Below are 26,321 nucleotides of genomic sequence, written 5' to 3'. Positions count from 1 at the left end.
TTACTCGAGATCACTGGAGTAAAGACACTTGAGGTCATTAAGCAGCAGAAAGTCAATAGCTGTCTTTTGTGTAAAACCTCAAAGCTGTCAAATCAGACTCACACTTGACAGCAGAGAGAAAAGAAATGGAAGAAAAATAACTCAACTTTGCCTCCTAAAAGCACCCTTTGTTGCAAGTACACACACACACACACACACGAGAACGTACAAACATTCACACACTCAAAACTTTTCAGGAAGATGACATTCGGAGTGACAGCGCGGCCCAACGTGGTTTTGTGGCGACGGTGTCAAATATAGAGCTGTGCCAGTCCGTCTTAACTCAGTGTGACACCGTGAGGAGAGCGAGGATTAGTCCAGGCCATAAACTCAGAGCGAGCGCAGTCCGACCAGCTCTCATTTAACAAATCATCGCAGAATACACAGCCAGCAAAAAAAAAAAAAAAAAACAGCTACAGATTTTCTTCTAACATTCGAAACAATAAAGCAATAATATAATCCTTTTCTGAGAATAAAAGCAACAAATCGTGTAAAAGAGAAGGCAGACCTGACTCCTGTTCTTCCCAGAACTTTCCATAATTCAAACCAGCGTGTACAGTACAGTACAGGATCCTGCTGAACTGGTTAGCTCACTATCGGCAAAGTAAACAGAACTAAACAAACAGCGTGAAATGGCAGACAGGAACTTGCTGTAGATGGCTGGGCATCTTACTGACAAACAAGCGCAGCACAAACAAACTGTTGCTGGGAGTGAAAGTGAAATGCTGTAAAGCCACCGGCAGCACACAGATAAACAGAGGCAGCTAATCCATACAGGCTTGTTTTGAAACGCGATACACTGCAGTAATGTACATGACACCTGCTGTCTCCTATCAGGACGAGCCTGTAAACCTTTCGGCGTCTCGGCGGCAAAGTAAACCCTGGATAATAGCTGCTCTCACACAACCAACTGCATGACAAGAATTAACCAATTGCAATGATACAACATCAACGACAGGCAAGACAATAAAGCCTCCTTTTCTCTTTTTCCCCGGTCAAATTAAATTGTCAAGTCTTTTTTTTTCTCTCCCTCACACAAGAAAGCAGGCACACACACACACAGAAATAAAAATAAAAAAAAATCACAGAAATCAATCATATTGACAAACCTGACAAACTCCATTTAGCTGGCAGGGTAAACAGAGTGCTGGGCCACGCGGTGTGGAGTGAAGCAGAGCGGAGAACGGAGCGGCGAGGGAAAGAGAGCGAGAGAGAGAGAAAGAGAGAGAGAGTGTGTGTGTGTGTGAGAGAGAGGGGGAGAGCGAGAGAGCAAGAGAGAGAGAGAGAGAGACACGCGGACTGGCAGGCAGGGAGGCTGAGAGCGAGCGCTGCTGTGCTGTGGAGCCTCCAACCTTCCTCGGGATACAGACAGATTGCACGCGCGAGGTTGCTCCCCGGCTGACAAGATACAAAACTATCCAATCAACCACGCCCTTCTCCACCAATCACAACCCGCCCTCTAAACATAATCAATTCAAATGGGGCCACACAATAGGGAGCCGCGGGCTGGGCTGCAGGTGAACCCGTGCCTTTGTGTGTGGGGGGCCCCTTTCAAAAAAAAAAGAAGGAAAGAAAGAAGGAAAAAAAAGACACAGTTGACGGCTGTTAACCCTTTGACCCTTTGCCGGGACTCCGGCCGTACTATTGAAACAATGGGAGCCGAAAGAAAAGAGGCCCTTTAATTAAACAACAGATAAGTAAACACAGCTATCCAGCGGAAAGAAAGAAAACCGGCCCCGCTATCGGCCCCTTTATTGTTCTGCTAAATGGAATTGTTTACAGTGGCGGAACAAAGACACAACTCATTTCACATGCTGAAAACAACAAAATTCACAAACAATTCAGACGCTTTGTACTTATTGTTTTGCTTTTTTCCCCCTTGTTCCTTTCAAATTCCCCAAGCTGGGACACGTGCATTTCATTTCAGAGTAACATGATGTATACGAGAACAGTTTGTTTTGCCTGCACAGAATTTTAATGTGCGCACTTGAACCGTCGCACGCGACCAGCCGCGGTGCTCCACGGCAAGTTTGTGTGCATTCGGTCAGAAAGATCATAAACGTGTTTCCAGTTTGTTTTTTGAAAAAAACGCTTATCCTACAATTTGGCCTCGGACAAGCTAAAAAAAAAAAAAACACTCACATTAATAGCTAACATTACCGCTGCTACGGAACCAGGCAATCCATCCGACTCCGTCCCCAATGAGAGCAATTAGCTGTCATAATATCATCACACTCTTTAACACCCGTGTGCACTCAGTGAGGGGAGAAGACATGGAGAGGAAAAACAGGACCCTGCCACCTACTGGAGATCCTGCTGAACTCACCAGGAGAGAGAGAGAGCAGCCTGGCTCTCAATGTTTTATGTATATATACATACATATATTCTAACCAATCTCACCTCTACTTAAATCCAACAACAACCACATTTCCCTCTATAGTACATAAAAACACAAAGACCTTATTTCCTTTTAGTAACAACAATAAAAACAGGTCCTCCAACTTGTGCAACCCACTCAACAAAGAATTAGAGGAAAGGCATGAGGCGAGATTAACACCTCACTTTTGTTAATTATCATGACAATAAACACGGCGCTGACTAACAGCGCTCTAAAACACAGCTTCGTATCAACAAGCTGTAAACCCCTTGGCCGAGGATGAAGGAATGTTGGTGGGATGCGTTCCAGTCCGCAAACACGCTGGTAAAATAAACAAGAGCGGCTGCATAACAAGCCGCCGCTCTCGTCTGCTAATAACTAACAATGAGCTCTGCTAAGCTGGCCTGACCTATATAAATTATTGACTGGGACACCTCGAGTGTCAAAAGTGACAATTCCAATACATATCATGGTGAATAATTAAGTGGAAGAAAAGACGCCTTTATTTTTCTATCTGACACCCTTAAGACGGCTCACGCACACCCACACACACACAAAGAGACGAGTGACATGCTCACAACTATGCACGAACAAACACACACACACACACACACAAAGTGGTTTAGGCTACAGCCACACTCTTCTCCCCCGGCACTCTCCCTGGGGTGGCATGTCGGCGTATTCTCAATAAAACACCTTCTTAGCAGTAATAGGCCACTGTTCTCATTTCAACGCTCCCAAAGGCCTCATGATAAATTTAGCAGACACACAGTTCAAGCTTCTCCTCTCACACACTAGTCTTTCTTATCCATTGCCTCGGTGCCTGCGCCATGTAAAATAATTACACATATGTGTCGATGAGATACACACGCTATATAGATTCTCTCTCTCTCTCTCTCTCTCTCTCTCTCTCTCTCTCTCTCTCTCTCTCTCTCTCTCTCTCTCTCTCTCTCTCTCTCTCTCTCTCTCTCTCTCTCTCTCTCTCTCTCTCTCTCTCTCTCTCTCTCTCTCTCGCCCTCCTTCCTGCGCACAGAGAAACATCAATATCCTTGAGCCCTGAACCGGCGCTCCCTTGCGATAGTTTACAGAGGGCGCTGAGCGATTGTGCTCGTGACAGAGTGGATGACATTATATTTCCTGCTTGAGTTAGAGTGAAAGTATGAGTTAATGTCTGGGCGAGTCGTTATCTTTAGCCAGAGCCGCGCTCCGCTCGGCTCTGGCTAAAGATAACGACTCGCCTCCAATTACAAAGCCTTTCCAAAACACATCTAACGCGGCCGGTGAGTAAGCTGCACCGGCATGCCAACCCATGTCTTTGCTGCTACTACAGAGAGAGAGAGAGAGAGAGAGAGAGAGAGAGAGAAGTGGGGAGGAAGTGGAGGGAAATATAAAACTACAGTCATTCCTTTTCTTGAGAAGCTCTGGTGACCTGGACCATTGTCATGAGAAAACAAACACAGTCTGTTTCCTTGTGCGTGTGTAGAGTAAATCATTGTTTACTGATGGTGGGAGTCAGCAGGGCAGGTGTGGGACCTATATAAATAACAGCTGCTCTATATAATATCGCCAACCGCAACAAAAACACCTTCTAGATCCGCAAACAGCGCCACGATGTGTGATCTCTCTGTTGTTTCTTTATCTTTTTATTACTCCGTCAGCGTCCCCTAGCAAAGTCAAAGGAGACATTCAATCAACTTGGCTGTTATTTTTATTCTTTTTTTACTCCGAGCTACAGCGAAGGTTCAGACTTAGCACAGTTCAGAAAGAACCTACATTACATTTCGGTGACCCACTCGTTCACAATGACATCATACAGGAGAGTTTTGTGATATTTCTGAAAGCAGTAAAACATTGAGAAGAGGTGCAATCTGCATCTTAAGAAGTGATCTGGTCTTCAGAGATCGATTTGCAATTAAACTGAATTTATTTTTCATTATTTTTGACGCTCTTAAGTTTGATTTATTGTTGGTGCTGTGTTAAAAAAAAAAAGGTCCTTTTAAAATACGTTATATTTCCATTCTTAGGACATGACAGTGAACCCACCTTTCAACATCTGCAACCCACCGACACTCCCTCTGATACTTGGAATAAGTCATATTCGGAGTGAATGAGGTTATCACCCGAAGCAGAGTGGAATTACAGTAAGTCACGCCTGAGTCACCAGTCCATTATATATATATATATATATATATATATATATATATTTATGTATATGTATATATGGGTTTGGTTATTTACTTCTAATTTCAGCATTCTAGAACACATTGTTTAGTCAGCACATGTGAACTGCAAAAATATTTGCTGAGGTGATATGACAGCCGGTGTATAACGGAGCATGTACAGCGTCTACTGCGGTTTTTCACTTCGTCAAAACAAGAACACTTTGGGGTTTGAGCAACGACGTTGATTTTAAGGAGGTGGGGGAATTTCTGCCTCGTCTTGTTTGGTAATTTATTTTTTTTAAATCTTTGATTTCAATCAGAAGCTATATTAATACAGTCCTTTTAATAAGAAATAACAGTTCTGTGGGGGCTGCGGAGGTATAAATATAACGTAATCGCTAAATCTGAAACCATAAACAAGTTTGTGTAAAGCCCCAGTTATTGTGATCATATTCTAATTCATGGGCTTTTGATACCCAATCACAAATACACGAGATTTACTGTGATAATTACGCCGATTCTAGCAGAGCGCAAGCATGCGGGTGGCTCCTGTCATCGCTTTTTAAGCGTCCCACTCTCGACGTAGTGCGCACAGCACCGCTAACCGCTGATTAACGGTTTAGAGAACCTTTTTTTCTGTGGCGTTATTAAACGGTGTTTGTTAGCCTGTCCTGTTTCCAACACAAACCAATAACGTTCCTCGGGAACATTCCTGGAAGCAACAGAGATTCATATGACAAGTAAAATAAGGCTAAATTAAAATGCAATGTTACTTTAACGTTCTGCAGATTGGGCGTAACAACGTGGAGTGCCGTGATGGTTTGCTGCACGGTCTCCAACACAAACATGAAACACAATTCCAAACGATGTCCTCATGTTAGCCGAGGGCCTCTTTCTGTCTCTGGATTTCTCTTTCCTGCTCCTAACAAATAGTGAAGAATTGGAACCAGAGAATCGTAGAGCTGTCAAAAGAAAAGTGTGCGCGACGACACCCGAAGAGAAAGCGGGCATCTCGTGAGCCGACGCAGACTTGACTGCACCTTGCATGGCTGTTAGTGTTTATTAATGCCACGGTCGCCTGCGCATCCCATCCGTCCTTCCAACCCTCCGCAAAGAGTGTGTGAATCACTCCAAACAACAGACGCTCGACATCAAGATATAGTGCCGGAGGATGACACAAAGATACAACACATTTCAATGGGGGGGGGGGGGGGGGGGGGCGTGTGTGTGTATCTGGGTGGATGACTGAGTGGGGTGGAGGGGTGAGAAGGGTTCACCGCTCGAAGGGAAACATCAGGCCTCAAACGAAAAAGAGGGTCCCGAAAAATGATAAGTGGCTCCCAGCGCTGTGACTGGAGTCAATTCGACAGTCATCGTCTTGGCTGGGAGACGGATCTTAACGCAGCAGCTCCCCCCCCCTCACCCACCCACCCAGTTTCTGCTTGGCTGCGCGGAATTGGGACAGATGACTTCATTCTGACAGGATTATCCCAAACCTGGTTCTAATCTATACCGTACACATGATAGATTTTTACAATATGACAAGGAAAACAAGCAGCAAAAGAGACGGCCTGATCCCGGAGTTCCACGCGAGCACCGGCCGCCGTGTTGTTGCTGATCGGTCCTGACAGATTGTATCACCTCAAAGCAACGCGCGCGTCAAAATGAGATTTCATTACAGCATCACCTTGAGACTTCTCACCCAACACAAAGAGATGAACTCCTCCTGGGGATCATGCACACGACTGATGAATTATGGGATTTTTACCGTTGGAGACACTTTGCAGACGGAAAAGGGGAAGCTATTCTTGAACGATATTCCCTGAAATATTGATAGTAGCAGCGCATCCCGGAGGCAAAGAAGCAAATAAAATTCCAACCCAGAGTGTCTTCAGGAAAGATAACGCAGCTTTGAAGAGGAATTGTTTGACATTTGTACTTTTTTTTTTTACCAAGAGTAAGATGAGAAGATTGACGCTGAATTTGACACTACAACCAGCAGCCTGTTAGCTTAGCGGGAAACAGCAGGAAACAGCTAGCCTAGCTCTGTCCAAAGGTACCAAAATCCACCAGCCAGCTCCTCTGACGCTCACTAAATAACTCTTTGTATCCCATTTCTTTAATTTGTACGCAAAAAAAAACCCCAATGCGTAAAGTGTAGAAACCACACGTCCTGGTGCCTGTTTCCAGTCGTTTTGCTAAGCTAAGCTAACCCGCTGCTGACAGTGGCGACATATTTACCTTACAAACATGAGAGTAAATGGTACCGATCTTCCCCTCTAAGCATATTTCCCAAAATGTCATGGTAGCGACCTGTTAATCACAAGGTAGCCCCGCCCTAAAGCATACCCTGCTTTATGGACTATTTCACTCAAAATGGATCATAATTTACTAAATGAACATCATGCTGTATTGAAGAAGACTTGAAACTAGCAAATGAGACTATAAACTCATGTTTACAATGTTTACCGAGGTAATAAATCAACAAAGAAGTAGGATCATTTTCCCATAGACGTCTATACAATCAGTCGCCCCCTGACGCCCATTTGAAAGAATGATTCAGATTTTTAAGACCTGGTGGTTACCGCCTGCTATGAACACACAAACTGTGAATTACTTCCTGCTCTGTGCAAAACAACCTGCAGATGATTGCACTATAATCGGCCGGTTTAAAGCAGTCGTTGAGTGAATCAATTGGAAATTGCCAATGCTTTGATTTGTGTCTCTATCTCTCAGCACGTTTGTCTTACACCTCTTATTCTCCCAAATGTATTTGAGCTGAATACAAAATACTCCTTTTGTCTTGTGTTAAGTGTTGTCTTTATCTCACAGAAACTAACCCAGAACATTAATCCGGTCTCGTGTTCACCGTCTACCACTGCCGTGCCACGTTGGCCCACTGGCCGGCTGGGCTGCCTTTAGATCGCCCCGCAGCACTGGCTGAGCTCCAGCTGACGGGCAGCGGCCTAGTGCTCTAATGACTCACAGATTGGAGCGCTGTGGTATACATGTGTCAGGACAATGCCACGGGCCTGCTGCAAAAACAGTAGGAGAGGGAGAGAAAGAGAGCCGGCGGCTTCTCCCTGTCCTGTCAGACAGAGCCTCGGCCCCTGGATTGTGTCACATCACGCCCCCCCCGACCGACCGCAAATGAAGGATGTGAAGAGCAAACGTGGGGAGGAGGGGCCGCTCTGCAACTTAAAAGGCTTTCATCCTGTAAACTGAAAAGACATTATCTCTTGACCTGGAGATGCCCTCTGTGAGGCTGTACACTATGGTGTGAAACAGAGAGAGAGAGAGAGAGAGAGAGACAGAGAGAGAGAGGGGAAGAAGAAAAAAAAAAGTAGAAGAAAGAAGTGAAGATTGTGGCTTCAACCGGTAATAGCACAGATAAGAGGATTGTCTGCTGGCATGGTTTTTGAAACATTATCAGTAGCTTCTCTGTGTCTGAAGAATAACATGTGATGCACCTTTGACATCAGGAAAATGTTCAACACAACATTTATCTTCATCGGAGGAGAGTGAACGGTGTTTCTCATTTTAAAAAACAAAAAAAAGGCCAACACACAATTACAATGGACATAAAAAAACACAAAGAAACCCAAAGTACAAAGATGCTCTTTTAGCTTCCGATGCTTTCCGACTTTCACTTCAAGACGGAATTTCAACGCTCTCAACAGCAAGTGAAGTGACGTTATCGTCTCCCCTCCTCTATACGCAGACAATCTGCTCTGAATCTGGCCATTCGTGTATTCCCATTACGATCAGTGCAGACGCACCACAGACAGCAAACCCGTCAACGTCAGTCGAGCAGCGTCCACGCAGCTGGCTGCTGGCCATACATCACACCGTACCAGTGGCATGAATAATGAAGGCCTAATCTCAAGACACCGTCCTGGATGGGGAAAACGAGCACAATCTAGGCGTTACGCTGACAGCAAAGACGCCATGTTGACACAACATCTTCAGCCCATAATCCCCTGTAGGAGGTTCGGAGCCCACCTGGGATCTCGTGCGTCGAGGTTTGTAGTTAACCGAGCGACGCGGCAGAACGAGCTCCGATCCCCCCCCCCCTCCTCCTCCTCCCACCTCGGCGCTGGTGGACTATCAGCGAGGGTCCGACAGTGTTGTTCCTAATTACCTATTTCTCCACTCCTGATCCTGCGGCTGGCATAATTAGTTACCTGGGGCTGCAATCCAATTTGAAGTGATGACAAGAAAGTGATCCATGAAAAAGTAATAAGTTAAATCCAATTTCAGCCTGCCTCTAATTAAATGCACATGGAACTAATGAGTCAAACCCTACCATTTCACTGATAATGGTAATTAGCGGGGTGGGAGTCGCCCGGTCTCTCGTCGCTCCGCGCGCCACCACCGTAGGTGTGAGGCGGCGAAAAAAAAGGTAAAAGCGGCATGGATTCTTTTAATCACACGTGTCATTCAGTCAATGTAATTTACTGGCTTTTTTGACCAGTCAAGTATGTTTAGCTGCTTTCCAGCCCGCGCGGCAGCTGTTTGTATGCCGAGGCCTGATTAAAGCGCCTCCAAGCTGGTGAGTGGAGGCATCTTCATTCAGAGGCAGAGGTGGCCAGTGTGTGTGGGTGTGTGTGTAGGGTGGGGGGTGGGGGGGGGACCCCTGTTGGAGATATAAAACCAAAGAGCCATTTAATGCTGATCAAGGACCCTGAGGCTTGCTTGACTCATATTTTTCCCGCCTTTACTACTCTACACAGGTCTTTTTTTCTTGTGTTTTCTTTTCTTCAAATGTTCTGTATGTGCCGCGCTTCATTATTTTTGACTTGAATAAGAAGGAATTGGAAAGTGAGTCACATCTCCAAATGAGTGAAAGTCTCTCGGCGCATCTCCTCGTGCCTAATGGGAAGACCGCTGAGATGAATGGAGCCCGCATCCCCAGATCAGGTGCTTTTTATGGGGTGTCAGCTTACTACACAGCCTCGTAATTGTCGGACCATGTCTTTTGATGACCCGGTCCGGCTCAACGGAGAATCATTATCCGGGCTGCGTGATGGAGATGGTGAACGTTCTGTGTGAAGGGGGCTCCTCCAGGCACCGGGGTTTGTTCTTAAAAGAGGAAGTGAGATGAGACTCTAACCCTCTGGAGTTTCACAAAATGTGTTTGTGTGAGAAAGAGAGAGAGAGAGAGAGAGAGAGAGAGACGGAGTGAGAAACGAGAGAAAACAAGAGAAACCTCGCCAACGAGAGGGAAGAAAGGAAAAAGAAAAAACACACAACAAAAACAAATGTAATACATCCTCCTCACGCTGATGTTTATGCATGAACTCCTGGCTGTAAGCTGTGTGCGTGTATGCGGTCGCCGTGTGTTTAATTAGCACAATATGTAATTCAGAGATAAACAAACACTTGTCCGGACCTGTGGCTTTTTTCACAATGGCAGCTTCAACCCGGCAAAACGCAACATATACGACATTAAGAGAGCAGCCAATTTACGCCGTCGGTTAGATACCACGGCGAGCTGTGTGCTCTCTTCACAAGAGGCGGGCAGGGGAGGGGAGAGGAAGCGGGGGAAAGGGCCCGACTCTCTTTTCAATAGCTGAGTGACAGCTTGGCCGAGCTCTCTGTATACATTAATAAATTAGAATTTTAATTTTGTCTTTGTCTGCAGGAGATGGTCTAGTACTTCACTATGTACCAACAACTGGCTGTACGCTGGAATCGGCCGCCGTGGTCCCCTCTGTTGACCTCTGCAGCACAATTCCCCGGCAGGCCGAGGAAACAGTTTAGTCTGATCCTTTCAACTTATTTGAATCCTGACAAATATGCGCACAACTGAAAGGTCATCACAGTCATACTTCATCCTCTGGAGCTATTTCCGAAGACATCTGCACAACAAAGAGGCTTTTGCGCAACCTGACATTAGACCTAGCTGCTACAATAGCTCATTAAAAAGGAGCCCCAATGGGATAGTAAGGGTATTAAATATTATATATACACACACAGAGAGAGAGCAGGGCCTCCGTATTAATTACCAAATATGCCCTGAAGTCGTTTGCGATTTCACACCGACACAAACAACCGCTGCTTGTTCAAACACAAAGACGTACATCTCCGAGGCAGCCGATCCAAAATTACCGTAAATATCGCATCAGATATTCACATTACAAGCAGAGCGAGATAAAAAAGTTGTTTTGTTTTTTTCATGCTGTTTTTTCTTCGCATCACAAAAGCCTTCCAAATCCTCTCTCTACTTCACCTCCAAGCCCTCCACCTGGATTACCCACCACACCCACCCACCCACCGGTGGGCTGCTCCACGAGAGTGTGAGTGTGTGTGTGTGTGTGTGTGTGTAGAGCAGTGATGAAAGGCAAACAGAGAAAGCATGGAGTTTCCTCTGCTTCACCGGACTGGCATCTCCGTGGGAGGAACTTTCTCCTGCTTTCACCTCCCAAACTAAGTGCAGTCAGTGAGAGGGAAAAAAAAGAGGCATTTTTCCACAAACAGAAGTCAGGATCAGCCACAAAACATGCTGATGTGTGTCACTTCACTGGAATGACTCTGGATGAGGTCAACTGGCCACACAGAACATTCTGGCCTATATATCTCATGCCTACATACCACTGGATGGTTGATTGTGTGTGTGTGTGTGTGTGTGTGTGTGTGTGTGTGTGTGTGTGTGTGTGTGTGTGTGTGTGTGTGTGTGTTGCTAAATCACACATAATACGTGAGGATTGCAAATGTTGCACTGCCGATTTTAATTTCCTGTTTGTTCCCCAGCGAAGCGCTTTTTCTCGCACATCGTGTTCTAGATCGAGTTGCACAAGTTCCCCTCTTTTCTTACTCTTTTTTCTTCTTTTTTTTTTGTTTTTTGTAATTTCATCAACCACAAAGTCAAATAAGCGAGCCATCAGATTATCATCACGGGTAAATAAATAAGAGTGTCTGACGGTACCTGGAGGCTTTGCTGCTTGTCGTTGGCTTTGGGGGACTTGCGGCCAGTGTTTTGTTGCTGCTGCTGCTGCTGCTGCTGGAGGAGTATCTGCCGCGCCACTTGGAGAGCCTAATAAAGAGAAATGCATAAAGAGATTTTTTTTTTTAAAAACAATCCAATAGAAATGCTAGAAGTAGATATGCTAAAAGTCCCTTGAGGACACTTTGATGCTTATCGTCTGAGCAGATGTATCCACTTACAACAATATCCCCTTGGCCTCCTGATAGACAACAAACAAACATTACAAAGCATCTTTTCATACTCCATTCACAGTCATAAATCTAAGGCTGGCATGAACGATGCCTCCACAAACACACCGGGAACAATGATCACATGACAAAACTAATTCACAGAGAGAAAGAAGAAGGCACAAACAAACAAAAACAGAAAAGCCAGCCAGAAGAAATATTTATCTGTTGATAAGATGCACTCACAGCAAACACCAGCGGTCAGAGGCACTATCAGCGTCTTTTGATCCTCAGTCAAACTCCCCAAATAAAAGGCTTTACGGCCGCTCCGAATATCTGTTAAAGGACACGGCCTTCTCAGTGGAAAACAAAATACAGTGCAGTCACATGTTTATTGCTCCAGCTACTCCCTTTTCCCTCGCGATAAATAATCAAACATGCCATCCAGAACAAACAAAGCTGGAGAGAGAGAGCCGAGGGGAGGGGGGGGGGACACAGCGGTCTTGAAAAACGGTCAGCGATACCAAGAAAAGCAAGCGCTACGTTCCCACAGTGAGCTGGCCAGCCTCACACCTCCACCAGTAAACCATCTGGGTAAATAACTGGCCTCATTCTTTCCATGTTCCTCAGACGATCGCCGCCGCAATTAAACAAACAGCCGGGGAACATCCGAGCTCGTCTTGCGATCTGGAGGGTTTCCCCGGTCAATTATTTGAGGGGTTCAGGAATTAGTCAAAGTAAACGGTGGAATGTTTAACGGAAAAGATAGCGAGAGAGAGACAGAGAGAGAGAGAGAGAGATAGGAAAAAGTTAAGAGCGACGTGTGAACAAGGGAGGGAAAGCTGAGAACGATTGTGTGAAAGTAAGATATCTGCAGGGAAAGGGCAAACAGAAAGCTCTGTGGACGGACGAAAAGACAGAGATAACTTGGTCTTAGTGCCTGTAAAGTCTGACGATACTTTAAGACAGAAAGGCCAGAGACGGTTAACGGTTGGAGCGAACAGCTGTATGATGATCTCTGTGTGTGTGTGTGTGTGTGTGTGTGTGTGTGTGTGTTAACCCTCCCAAACACACGGCTGTCGGATGACATCATGAGGCATAAATATGACCGCAGGCTACAAAGAGGTCACACTGCTGGCATTTCACCACGCTCAACTTTAAAGTGCATAACTTGTCCCTCTCTCTGTCCGTCTCGGAGCTCTCACGTAAAGATAAACGACGCCGGAGCAACATATATCTCATTCTGCATGCCTAATTGTCCTCTCCTTTGAAATTTGTGTTGGGGGGAACCCCCCCCAACCTCCCCGGCAGGCGAGTACACTCATAAGCAAAGTGCTCAAATTGAAACCAAGAACTGTGTGAGCAAGATTCAACTCCCACACGGTCGTAATATTTACATCTTACAGTTCAGGCATTTAGCTTTTACTCCGGAGGAACTGAGAATCGGGGTGAAGAATCCGATTTTAAAAAACACACGACGTGAAATGAGCCGACGCGGTGAAGGGATCGGAAAACTTCTAAACTTATCAAACACAGATCAATGTTTTAAAATGGTGAAAAATGTTATTGAAAGTCCTCAAAATAAATCAGTTTTGTTTTTCCTCAATAAAACAAATTAATTAAGAACAAACCTAAAAAATATGATTGATTGATTGATTGAAGCATCAAAACATAATATCAAAGTCACCAGCTTTTAAAACAATATTCATACTTCACCTTCTTGCGAGACATTGGAATTGAAATTGGGCCAGGGGGGTAAAGGGGGGTAAAGGGGAGTAAAGGGGAGTAAAGGGGGGGGTTTAATCCCACCGGACGCTAGTCCGCCTTTATTTTAGTGGTGGTGACGTGAAGTCATGTGACCGTGGTGTAGTTTGTTTATATCCTAATGTTAGTATCTATATTACCTAAGTATCATTAACTTGATATTTCCACAGACGTTTTTATCTGCTATAATCCAAAGAAGTAATCCCATTGGATTTTTGTTGAGGGAACCAGTGTGAGGCTAACATCCGGGTTGGCCTACAACCTCTTAGAACTCGGCCTTCATTTTGATCTCAGCTACACACCGGTTAATGTTTCTCGACCGCATCGTTCACGGTTGTGACGCTATCGCGGTGAGAAAATCTGTCCACAGACAGAAAGACATATTAACACCCAGCAAAGTACTCCAAACCACTTCTGTGGTAGTTCCCGTTACAGTAGGTGTCTCCAGGACCACATTTTGACACGATGACACACACACACACACCAACAAAGTGAAAACAATACCGGCCACACGCTGTCGGTAAATATGAACATAACTTGGGTGAGGTGGTGTCAACGTAGTCAGCAAATTAGGCATCATGTGAGTGAGAAAGAGAGCTTGAATGACTAAGACAGTAAGACGCTGATAATTCATGAGGAAATTGAAGAGACAAAAAAAAAAAATTGCTGTAACGAAATCCTTCACAACGCCCAAGGCGTGGTATTACGGGCACACTGAAGAGTAAACAAAGTTGTCTGTTTTCTTTTCCCCTGTAACTGATGACACATGCAGTGAAATGTGTGTGTGTGTGTGTGTGTCTGGGTTTACAACCGAGGGTGTTGGAACAAAGAGAGTTGAGTCAACAGGATATGATAGGAAATTCAGACAGTAATGGATGAAGAGATGCGTTTCTGGGAAGTCTGTTCTCTGTCATCTTCATTTGAAGCACGGAAAGTTAACGCGAGTAGATACAGGAATACTGAACCTGCAATATTACGCATCGTTACAAAAATGGGCATTTAACAAGTACAGTAAAGGGATGGTTGTTTGTTCGTTTTTTAAAGTGGGGTTGTATTTTCTACAGTAGACGGGAGGCCCCCAGTTTGGAGAAACGCAAAGATATCTACTGCTGTGGACGGCAGCTTAAATTTAGGAGAAACATAATCATTGAACAAAACACAGCCTCCCGACTATACATGTTGACAGCGTCATTAAAATGATTCTTCCCATTAAAGTAAGGGCAATAATTATGTGATCATGCACTGGAAAAACATAGCCAATGATCTTCTTGACAAATTGACTGAAATTACACCGCTGGCAGACAAGCACATGCCTGGATGTGCTGTCTTCATAACTTTACAATGTGACTTTTCTTTTAGAAGATGAGTAAAATGTGTTGCAGAAAATAACGAGACCAAAGCGGCGAGCGGGCTGAGAACCTGCGCTGTGAGGCCGGCTCCACGTTCAGGAGCGTTGCAGTCATGTTTGTATTTTTCGAATAAACAGGCCGCTGGAGCCGGCGAGCCTTTGAGAGGCCTAATGCTGGGCTACAATAACCCATTGTGAACTGTCACTGCGATGTTTACTCAGCACCCACTCCTCTATTTCAGAGCTGCCCCACTCCTCCTCCCACTCCGACTCCTCCTCCTCCTCTAATCTTCTTTTGATCTTCCATTCAAAAGGTACTGGACGCTCGAGTGTAAGAGCCCAGCACAGAGAAGGGGGGGGAGTGGGGGGGGGGGGCATGCTGTCTACGTGCTATGAGAGTCTGAATCAAGTGACGGATGAGGTCTCCCCAGTTAATAAATGTTCAGGCCTGGTAATGATCACTACTGGAGAACTAAACTCTGCTATATTACATTGTAATGTAAAAAGCAGTTTACTTAAAAAAATACGGGATTTGTGACACACTGCGTGTTGACGCGTCCCGTCGTATGTATCAGAAGCATCGTCTGGTGTGTCAACAAGACTACAGCCGTCCCATTATAATGGCAAACTGACTGTTGTTTGGGAGGCGAGCTTGTTACTGGGATTTAGAACACGAGTGTAGAACTGGACGCCTACGTCCACACGCCACGCTCAGAGGGAGTGAGCCCTCCAGGTGCTTTTGATTAGAAAACACCCTCCAGCACATGACAACGTATTTTTTTTTTTTTATCAGCAACAAAGCCGGTGCAATTCTGTATCCTTGTCATTTGACGCTCCTCTTTTATATTCCCCCATCTCAAATGTGTTCAAAGTTCACAGCCTCTTCCCCCGGTTAACGCAACTTCCTCAATAATAAAAAACAGGCGTTTGCATCTACTTTCACACCGTATTAGCGAATAGAGGCTCTCTTGTGTCCCTGGGCTATCACGCTGCGATAAGGGAACTGCTAAGTACTGGATGTCTTTATGTGCAGTCTGCACATGTGGATTATTTACAGGCTTTGGGGTTTCCTGCTGCTAAAGCCAGCTCTGGGTGTCTGACAAATCCCAGCTCAGAGCATTGCCACACAGTCAAGTCCGCTCTCTGCCGAAAATCCCCCCATTGCACCTTTTTTTTTTTCCCCACTACGACGTAAAAATATATCTCAGATGCGTCTCCCTTTAATCTCATTTTAATGCGACTTTACTGACCCGCGCTACCAAGTCTTAACCGTGTATAAAGTAAAAGGGATCCGAGAGGGATGTGTGACAGACACGCGTCGCTCGCGTCGCTTTTTCTTTCTCTAAATGACAGACAAATAGAAAAGGGGCGCGTGATGAAAGGTCCAGAGGAAACAGAGACGATGCGGCTGAATGCGGAGGGAGGGAACCGGCTCCGTCGGGAGACGCAGACGGTGAGAAGCCGGGAGCCAGCGTTGTTTGTTCAGGGCCCATCAACAGAGAGACCTCTTTAGTTCTATAAACGTCCGGCTCCTCTTGCCACAGCTGGGGGAAGACCTTGAACGTGAAATGGTTTCGAGCAGATTGCTACTAATTGCTAGAAGATGTGCAGGCAGGTGTAACCGGATCCCTGCGGCCACTCGGAGAAAGGGAGACGGAACGAGATGTGCATCTGTTTGTGTGTGTGTGTGTGTGTGATTCAGCGTATTTACTCAGCGGCCACGTTTTTATGCCAGGCATTGTTAGTCAGGGGAGCGTGGCTCAGAAACAGACAGTAACAACACGACTAATAGGTTAGCTCTTAATGTAGTCCGGCTCTGAAGACACCGGGCCCTCTGGTCTCGCTCGGGGGGGGGGGGGGCCTAAATGTCAAGGTTATCTGCTTGACTTTCTGACTGATCGCACATCTCAACTCACCTGACATTTATCACTCGTGCTGTTTCCTTTTCAAAGACGAGGCCGCCTCTGCCTCTCTGTTACAATAATCATCCAATCATCTCATAAACGATGTGGGCTATTGTAGCCAGTGGTCCTATATTGACATGACGGCGTGCAGATACAGTGTCCGACAGGTTCTTACTGTGCAAACATATAGTAATGGAATTCACTCGGAATACTTGTCATTTTAATTGAAATGCGTATAATTTTTGTATTTTTAATTCGGCAGGGGGCGATTTTTAAACATGTAAGCTGATAAGCAGTCAGGATCATGTCTATTTATATTAATTGCACCCCCCCCCCCCCCCTTCTCCTCTGTAATACAGACGTTTATCTGCAATGCAAAGCAGGGGAAGTCTGCAGTGAGTATGTAATTAATGCCATTTCCAAAAAGCCACTCCACATGGAAAACAGGCCCCCGATGCTCAAACCTCGCACATTACAGGGCCCTCGCAACAACACTCTCCAGTCTGTGTTTAGATTCCCAAACTAATTCATGTAGAATACATAAATAAATCAACGTTTCATACCCACTCCCAACTACTACATTTCCCTTCCTTCGCTGCACTTTTCAACTAATCTATTAATATTTATGACAACACTAAACATTTCAAATATCCACGTTCAAACAATAAGGCAGTGCGTGCACTTACATAAGACCAAATCTGACTTCAATAAAAAGCCCGTTTTGTTTGTCCAATATACTCCCCCTCCTGTAACCCCCCCACCCTCCCTCCTCTCTCTCTCTCTTCCCATAACAGGTAATGCGTTGCCTTGACAAATGTTTTTTTGACTGTAAGAAAAACACGACGAAAGCAAAGTTATTAACTGCAAGCGGAGATAGAAGAGAGGGCGCTGTGAAGCAGGACTGATGATGGAGGGAGTGAAAAGAGAGAGAGGAGAGGGGGCACAGACTGATGGAGGGAGAGTGTGAAACATAGGAGAGAGAGGTAAAAAGGGAGAAGGAGAATGTAGCAGAGGGGAGGAGGAGGAGGTTGCAGGAGGTGCAGAAGGGAGGGTAAACAGTGCCCCGACCAGGCGGTTCGGGCGCTCGGAGCCTGGTACAGAGGGGTCGTCATCATCCCCCCCCCCCTCCAACCCGGCGAGGTCAGCTCAGCTATGCCGGCCTGACAGCTTCCGTTTGCTGTGTGCTCGCCGTTTGTTTGGATTCCCCCGGCCTTGCCTCGCCAGCAGCTTAACAACAGATGGCTAAAGAAGGCCTTCCATTCAGAGTGGCCGGGATCAGAGCGAGTACACAGGCTGCAGACAAAACACACAAGACGCGACACGCGCACGCATGCAAATGACATGGATCGTCAGAGTTGCACATGCTGCAAATAAGGCTGCTGCAAAACAGCTTCTTCATTTGCCCACCAAAAAAAAAAAATGGAGAGAAAAAAAATAGATTATGCAAACCACACACGGTGACAAGACGACGACGCGCAAGTGAGCACACACACACACACACACACACACACACACACACACACACACACATACATACAAACATGCAGCGTGTTGTCTGATTCTACCAAACAACTTCCCGGGATGATTAAATAACCCAGCAGATCTGAGTGAAAAGCGTTTCCGTCCCCGCGCCATTATCAAAAGGAATACTGTGTTTATTACAGCTTTAGTGCGGTGTAAACTCATAAACACCCTCCCAGAGTACAAGAGGAGCTGTCAGCTAAATATTGTTCCTCTCATGAGTCGCTCTTCCGCCTCAATTACGCCTTTCAACTTCACGGGCTCAGTATGATAAAGTGGCAGTAAAAATCATTCACATTAATACACCATTGTGCATCTGCTGCTAAAGGTAATTAAAGAAGTAAATGACTCATAAGAATAGACATATTAGCCGCAAAATGAAAGGCAACTGGGCTGCCTCATGAAAATATGTACCATTAAGATACTGCATTTTCATATTGGGGTAATCAGCTCCACTAGCCTGATGCTGATTTAATCCACTCCAGTGGAAAGTCTATCAGCGCACAGCCGCGTGTCACCGTCTACCCGCCAAGAGCCGGGCGTTTGGACTGCAGCGTTGCCTGTGAATGGCTCTACTAAAAGGAGGGAGGTCACACGCAGGCAAATCAGTCGGAGGAGCAGTCGGTGCTTCGGTGTCATTTAGAGGCAGATGGAGATGGAGAGAGAGATAGAGAGAGAGAGAGAGAGAGAGAGAGAGGGGGAGAAAATAAAAGTATGCGAGTGAGAGGAGGATAAAATGAGCTAAACAGAGAAGAGAGAAAAAAATAAAACGATCTGGGAATGATGCAGCGGGCAGATCTCAGCAGCCCGCCTCTCCCTGACCTTAGCTTTTTGTTCTGAGCATATGATGCCTCAGGATGCCCACCACTGAATACAGCGATCATATCCGTCAAGTTGATAAAGTGGGAGCAAGAGAGCAGAGGCGCGCCAACTGTGCCGGGCGCTTAGACGGACTGTTAGAAAACACGCGCCCCCCCTTCCGCCGATTGCCTCTGTGTTGGAAGCGTTGCATCACTTTGTAGCAAAGGGGGGGTGTTGTGCTTGGGAAAGTGGGTGCTTCCAAAAACCCAGCGTGAGACCTAGAATACTGTGAGCGGATTTTATCATGCGTGAATGATATTGTTTAGAATGGGAAGCTGGATCCGTTCTGGTCTCATAGACGAGAGGACTCAACATTATTGATACACCCGGGACGCCCGGTAAACCCCCCCTAAATCTTCCAATTTAGTTGTGGGGAATATAGATGAATGCGGTCGACGTGCGGCTATAGTATAGCGTCAAAGGAAGGGTTGGGGGGGAGCGATCGGTAAGTTCAAGCGCGGTCATGGAGCGCCGCGCTGCTCGGGGCCCGAACTGATGGCCCTGTGTTGTCAGCTGACCACTCTTCAGCCTCGGCGCCACGGGGCGCGTTGATTAACTCAGTGTGTGGATGCAAAAGTAACTCATCTAGATGAATAATCCCACTAATCAGTACGGCACACAACAAGCGTGACACTGCCCACAGCTAACCTTTGACTGTTCCCTTGAAGACTAGATTAGCAATGACATCCGGCCCGAAGAGCGGGCGAGCATCTTCTCAAAAGTGTCCCGTTTCATCGAGACACTAAAATCTAAAGAGGGTTTTTTCCGCTTTATGTACCTTGCATAAAACGAACGCACCCGTAGCCTTTATGGGAAGGCTTTGTGTGGTTTTTCCATTGTACATCTTTACCCAATGATGCTCACTGCCTTGAACCGTCCTGACCTGAGACCCAACACAACACGAGCTGCTGGGGGAGAATTCCCAGTCTGTGTGTGTGTGTGTGTGTGTGTGTGTGTGTGTGTGTGTGTGTGTGTGTGTGTGTGTGTGTGTGTGTGTGTGTGTGGAGCGAGAGTTCCTCGGAAAGGAGAGGATTTTCTATAAATCACAAGGCCGGTCCAATTGGCTATGGATTGAGTTGCAGCGGGGAGAGACAGCTCCCTGGGAATAGCAGTGTCTCTGTTGAAGTCATTCCAAGATGGGTAATATGATCCTGTGCCGCCAGGAATAAAGAAAGGGAAAAGAGAATAGGGAGGAGGGGAAAAAATCTGATCAGCTCCGGCCATAAAGAGGAGTAATCTTCAGCAGGGTCAGACACATCCCCCGTCATACTGGACTGTAATGTATTATAGTCTCACAGGCAGGTGATATGACACATGGTGGGCCCCAATTTTGTATTTTTTTTGGTGGTGGTGGTGGTTCAAGTGATTTTTTATATTCTAATTATTTTTAAAATCTTTATTGACATAGTAGGAAGATGTGGAAGGTGTATGAGAAAGCAAGGGACTGCCAATTCTGGTGCCAAGGAGGATGAAGACCCTCACTCGATCTTGGTAACGCGATGACATAATGTTCTGCATATGGCACGGCTCTACTCTACTCAACCTTTTTGGTTTTCCAATTAGCAAAAGCAGAGGTAGTACCTGGTACTTTCTCTTGTTACCGCCTCAGTCGAGGTTCCAAGCGAGCTGAGCCGATACTAGAACGAATCGTCACTAGCGCGACATCCTCCTGCACAAACCCATCATTTTCAAATCGAACTGGCGTCAATGGGGACCGCAGTTTTGTTATTCACTGGATGAAGATTTTTAGAAAATGTCAGCTCACAGCATTACGCCGTACAATTGACGAAGTGAAAAGAACCTGGTACCAAAGGTGAGTTGAGTCGGGCCGGGCCACCCGTTTAATGCAAGCATTAAACGGGACTTGAGAAGACTCAAGTGCCAACGGTTCAGCATTGCGTACAGCAATGCTGGAAACTGAAGTATTGCACAGCCATAAACTGTATGTTTATGATAGGATAACTGCTTTACATTACATGCACCAAATGTATTGAACACAACTACTCACAAAATGGCAGTGTGTAGTAGTGAGGGCCTGTACATGGCTACAAGTGGCAGCTAGTTAATCGCACAAAACGGTTTAATGTTACGCAATCATATCCAGTGCTGTCAATGTAGGTGTGCGTAAGTTTGTTTAGTTTAGTCAGAGACGCTTACTGCTAAATTATCGCAACTTCATCACTGTCATAGATTTTGGTTGATTAGTAACAGCAGGCGCAGACAGCAGTGCTACCTCCCACGCACCTTGTATTAATGGATGAAAAGTGGCACGGCTGGCGTTTTCCATGCATTTTTAGATGCAACATGTTAATGCCCCTTAAAGCTGCAGCCAACTTACATTAACTGTCAACTGTTCAGAAGTGAGCATCTGAGGCAGGGAATGAAAGCAACAGAGTTAAAGGAAGAGGTGGGACTTCTGGGAAATGATGGCAGCACTACCAACACAATTAACACCCATTTAATGACAAATCCATGCTTTTGAGTTGCTCTCCGTTGCTTTCAGGCAACAAGGGATCCATCAACAGTCCCACTAAAGATAAAATCGTAGGCCATCAGAAGTACTTGGAGCCACATCCACAGTTCACAATTCCGTGTGTTTATCGACTAACAACTCGTGAAATAAGTCCTTTGGGCGTAAGCACTTTTCCAAACCACCTCGAGCTTAATTAACATGCGGAGTGCAGTGCGGAGGCGGAATTGGCCGCCCTCAATCTGCCGGAGCCACCTTCAGCTTTAGGCGCTGAGACCTGCAGGCTGCAGGCTTCAATAAATGTCGCGGGAGAAGATGATCACAACTCAAATTAAGTTATGCGCTAAGCTTGAAGGGCTTACATAAACATGTGACGGAAATATTAAACGGCGACAAACCGGCGTAGTAGAAAAAACTATGGCTAAAAAATAAAAAACATTAAAAAAACAGGCCCTGATGCAACTTGAAAACCATTTGAATTAGTGCAATTGTGTGAATAATTTGTCCAGATGTTGAATTTTCATTGACTGAACATTGCATATATACAATAAATCACCATCACCCCCCCCCCCCCCCCCCGTTTCTTTCTTCTTCTTCTTTGTTTCCAGAGAGAGGCACTTAGCAGCAGTTGGTGTGAATAAGAGGTAAAAGTAAAATGCAGGTGGCAGAAGTAGCCCAAACAACAAGCTCTGCAGGAACCAAGGGCATGTGGGCTATAGAGCTGCTGGGGCGGTGGGTGGGGTGGGGGGGAATGACAGACTGCTGTTCAACTCCATTAGCTGCTATGTGAGAGGGGTGCATCTAGCAGCACACGACCTGTGAAGAATCTTAGATCTCACTCTATCTTGGAATGGGGATTGCCGCATTAATTCTGGGAAACTGTAATCTCTCAAGCAAATCAAATTACTCTCATTAAGCGCAAGAAGAAAACTGCCTCTGTAATAAGTATGTATAAAAACTATTTATTACCAATAATCACCCCTTTAATATGAGCCGGCTTACAACGGCTTTTATTTTTGCTGATTAAGTTTAAAAATGGGGGAAACAAGGAAGGGCACATGCTCACGGACGCGTAGACGGTGCTCACACACACACAAGCAAACACACACACACACACACACACCTACACTCATACACACCTCATGGAGTTTATGAGAGTGGTTGATACAGTGATTAAAGGGGAGGGTAGAGGGACACAGTGCTTGAGGGCCTTGGAGAGGACGTGCCTCGCCTAGTCATAAAAACACACCTCTGTCTTTAAGCCAGCACCAGAATCGCTCTCAGTGGGTTCACTCGGAGGTGAACCGCTAAAAGGATTTACATGCAAAGCAGCACATGTCATCGCCCAGACAGCGCGCCTGCACACGTAGCGTTGCACCGCGACTTGGCATGCGCCCGCTGACCGCCGCATATTTGCAGCGGCGTGTGAGGTCGATGGCCCGACCCGGCAGCGGCCGCGGCGGCTCTCTGATCAACGCCGTTTCTGGAATACACACAGCTGCTGCAGACTTCTTTTTTTCTCCTTCCTTTGCATAATTTGTGTACCTACAAGCCTAACCACTCCACCAGACAGCCTGCAGTATGTTAATGGTATGCATTATGCTTTTTTTATGAACAGTAAATAAAGCTAAATAGCATTGTGGGTTTGATGACTCTGGTGGGAGGTGAAGTCTTTGCTCTTCTTCCAGGATATGACATCATTCCACAGCGCGCAGGCTGCCAACTATAATTGCCCTGCTGGTAAATGGAAGAGACGCAGATGTCCTCCAACACCGTTTCTACTATTTGATTCTTTATTCACATAAACCAATTAATTATATTTTAAAAAAAGAAGCTAAAAGACAGTTAACAAAAACACATCAGAATGGGTGATAAAAACGATTCGCCTCTACAAAATCAATTAGGACTGAGGGTCAGTGGGTCATTCATTTACTGGTTCGGCATAATTACCTGTTTTTCTTCCCCCTCATTTACTTCTTTGTTCATCTGGGACACGGATGTCCCCGCAAACCAAAAGAACGCAGTTTTTTTTTTTTGATTATTCAAATTAAACATCGATTCCTGAGAGAAATCGTCGTCAGACTACAATGCCGCCAAAGCTAATATGCTCCAAAAACAAACTCCCCCTGAAGCAAAACGAGGGGATTCCATTAGATGTCAGCCTACATACTGTACATTTCCATTTGACTCGCCCCAATCAGGTAGGGAAATAAATAAATTAAACACAGGATCAAATTAGAAATCACCGTTTGATCTCGTGAAATATGAATTATGATGACACTGTGCCTCCGTCTGATACGAGGGCTTGGCAAGAGGACAGGTTGCGGCAGCGCTGTTGCCCCGTGGCTACGAATCTCTGCCGGTGCTTCTTTGACTGTCTATCAAAGAGGCCCGTCTGGTGAAAGCAAAGGAGTGGGATCATGGCTGACTGCAGACGTCCCTGTGAAGGCATTTATACACTGCATTGCTCCTATATTAAGTAAAAGGTGCTGGTGTTTTAACAGGCAGAAGCATTTATCATGTTCCAACACATAAAAGCAGACTCGGTTAGTCTGCAGAATATCACATTAACACTTTGTAAACATCCACCCGTGAAGACAATTATTTTGATTGCAAGACTCTTGTGAGGCGTTTCTTCTCCCTCTTAAACATCTGGTTAAAATATGGTTGCAAGTGCTGGCTTCCTGGCTCCCGCTCAGGTGGTTAAAATGGACTGAACACATACTGTACACGTATTAATAGAGTGGCGGGTAACTTTCATCCCCCCTTCCTCTCTAGTTTACTTTTTTCCCTCTTTTTAACCACACTCTGTAGCGAGTCAGCGAAAAGGCAGGAGCTGTGGCTCCCCACATCGCACCTGCCAGGAAGTGATCCTTTTCTCTCCAGCCAGAGAGGCTGCTGGGATACGCCGGGACACACGCCGCTGTCGTGTTTAGCCCGATGCCCCTACGGGCAGGGCAGAGGTACAGAGGAACACACACTTTTTCATTCATGACTTGTAGAGCGAGCAAAGACCTGGAATCGAAGCACATGTCTGTGGGCAAAACGTTACATTTAAGGGACTTAAAGTACTCCTTCCCCCAGAAAATGAATTTTATATATATTCATTACTCGTGTTACCTTGAACTCTTGAGGAAAACGTAGTTTTTCTCGCACACAACTTGTGCAGTATAATCCAAGTCTCACCTCGGACTCACACGAATAAATATGTTTATGCGGAAGATACACGTGTTTTGGGAAGTAGTGAGAATAAATAAACGAATAAGACTTGGATTACACTGCAGGAGCTACGTGAGAGTATGTAAACAGATTTGATGTAGTGTTGCTTGTTGCTTGTTTATGTGGCGGCCATTTACTTCAATACTTTTCTCCTTTTTTTTGAATCTCCGCCAAGAGGATCATGCGATCGGTCACGTGCGTGCGTGCGTGTGCACCTGTGCATCTGTCCACAGCTAATCTTGTTTTCTGCTGCAGCAGTCTGCGTTGTATTTTGGGTGCCCGGTTAGAGCCGCATGCTCAAGGACCTCTCGTGTTTGCTGTGACTCAGACTTTCCCAAAACACCTTTTATTGCCTGTTTTCTGCTGCCATTGACCACCTGCTAACTCCTCGCTCACTACTAAGTCTTAACCGGCCCCCGTTGCTCTGGGGCTCACTTTTACTGTTTTTGGATGGTGTGTTAGGCTAACTGCTAGCAGCTAACGTAACTACCAGTGCACACACTGCTGTGCCTCGACGCATCTGTCGGGCAGAGGGCTTTGCAGGTTTCATTTAGTTTTTGGCAAAGATTGCATGAAGTGTAATAGACGATGACTTCGAGCCGACTGCCTGCACACATAGCTGCTTATTATTGAGTTTGAACGGATTGCGTTTTGCGGCCCAATGGTGTTTAGACGGGGACATCTGCATTCTATCGAACGCACCTTTCTAGTTCCTCTATTCACTGAGGTGGCATCGAGAAAAACAAAGTATTCTTTAAGAGTTCAAGGTAACACGGGGTGAGTAATTGACATACAGATGGGTCATTTTGTGGGTGAAGTATTCCTTTGACTCTACGATGAACCATATCAGAAACATGTGCTGGTATTAAAAACCATCTTGTTTTGCTGCATGTGTTCTTGGTTGTGCAGTGAGCCAGACAGTCGCGGAGAGGCCTCGGGAGAAGAACAGAGCACAGGCAATTGCGATAATTGACCAAAATGCTGCTACCACTGGGTCCCCGTCCCCTCACCTCCAAATCCCAGCGGCCCCGTTTTCAATTTAACACGGGAGTTGACCAGATTTCACTCATTGCAGGGCTCAGGCACATCTTTGACACTTTTACATTAGAAGCACAGCGTCCTACTGATTAAAAAACCTTCCCTCTGCCTCCCTCCATCTCCTGCTGTATGGCGAGAGGTAATGTGAGATGGGTGTCCATTTCCTGTCCCTCCTTCCCCCCCCAAATCAACCACAAATAACTCGCAGCCTCCTGCGCCTATCTTGATTTCACTCCAGAAGATAAGGACACCATTTATTGTTTTCATTGAGCTTGAGTGCAAAGACAGAGAGCACGCAATTACTCTCGGATCGAGATAAATACACCACAAATCGCTAATTCAATCCGTCTTCGATGCCGGTGCCGTTTTGAAGGGGGGGGGGGGGAGATATCAAAAAGATCACACTGTGAAACCGGAGTCTGGTGGTGCGATATCGGCTAGAGACCCCATCAAATTGAGAAGA

At 45.8% G+C, this 26,321-nt stretch overlaps 1 protein-coding gene across 1 annotated transcript in view; it reads right to left on the bottom strand.

Annotated features, from left to right (window-relative positions):
* The window catches only part of foxp1b (forkhead box P1b), a 149,327-nt gene that overhangs the window by 43,124 nt on the left and 79,882 nt on the right, over nucleotides 1–26,321 (bottom strand). The window contains 1 exon segment of the mRNA XM_076095763.1: nucleotides 11,507–11,614. Coding sequence (XP_075951878.1) covers nucleotides 11,507–11,614 — 108 coding nt within the window.

The sequence above is a fragment of the Anarhichas minor genome, unplaced genomic scaffold (assembly GCF_050575085.1).
Source record: "Anarhichas minor isolate MPS153535 unplaced genomic scaffold, ASM5057508v1 ptg000021l, whole genome shotgun sequence".
NCBI classification, from domain to species: Eukaryota; Metazoa; Chordata; class Actinopteri; order Perciformes; family Anarhichadidae; genus Anarhichas; species Anarhichas minor.
Note: the sequence above shows the minus strand (reverse complement) of the source record. Positions and strands in the feature narration are given on the sequence as shown.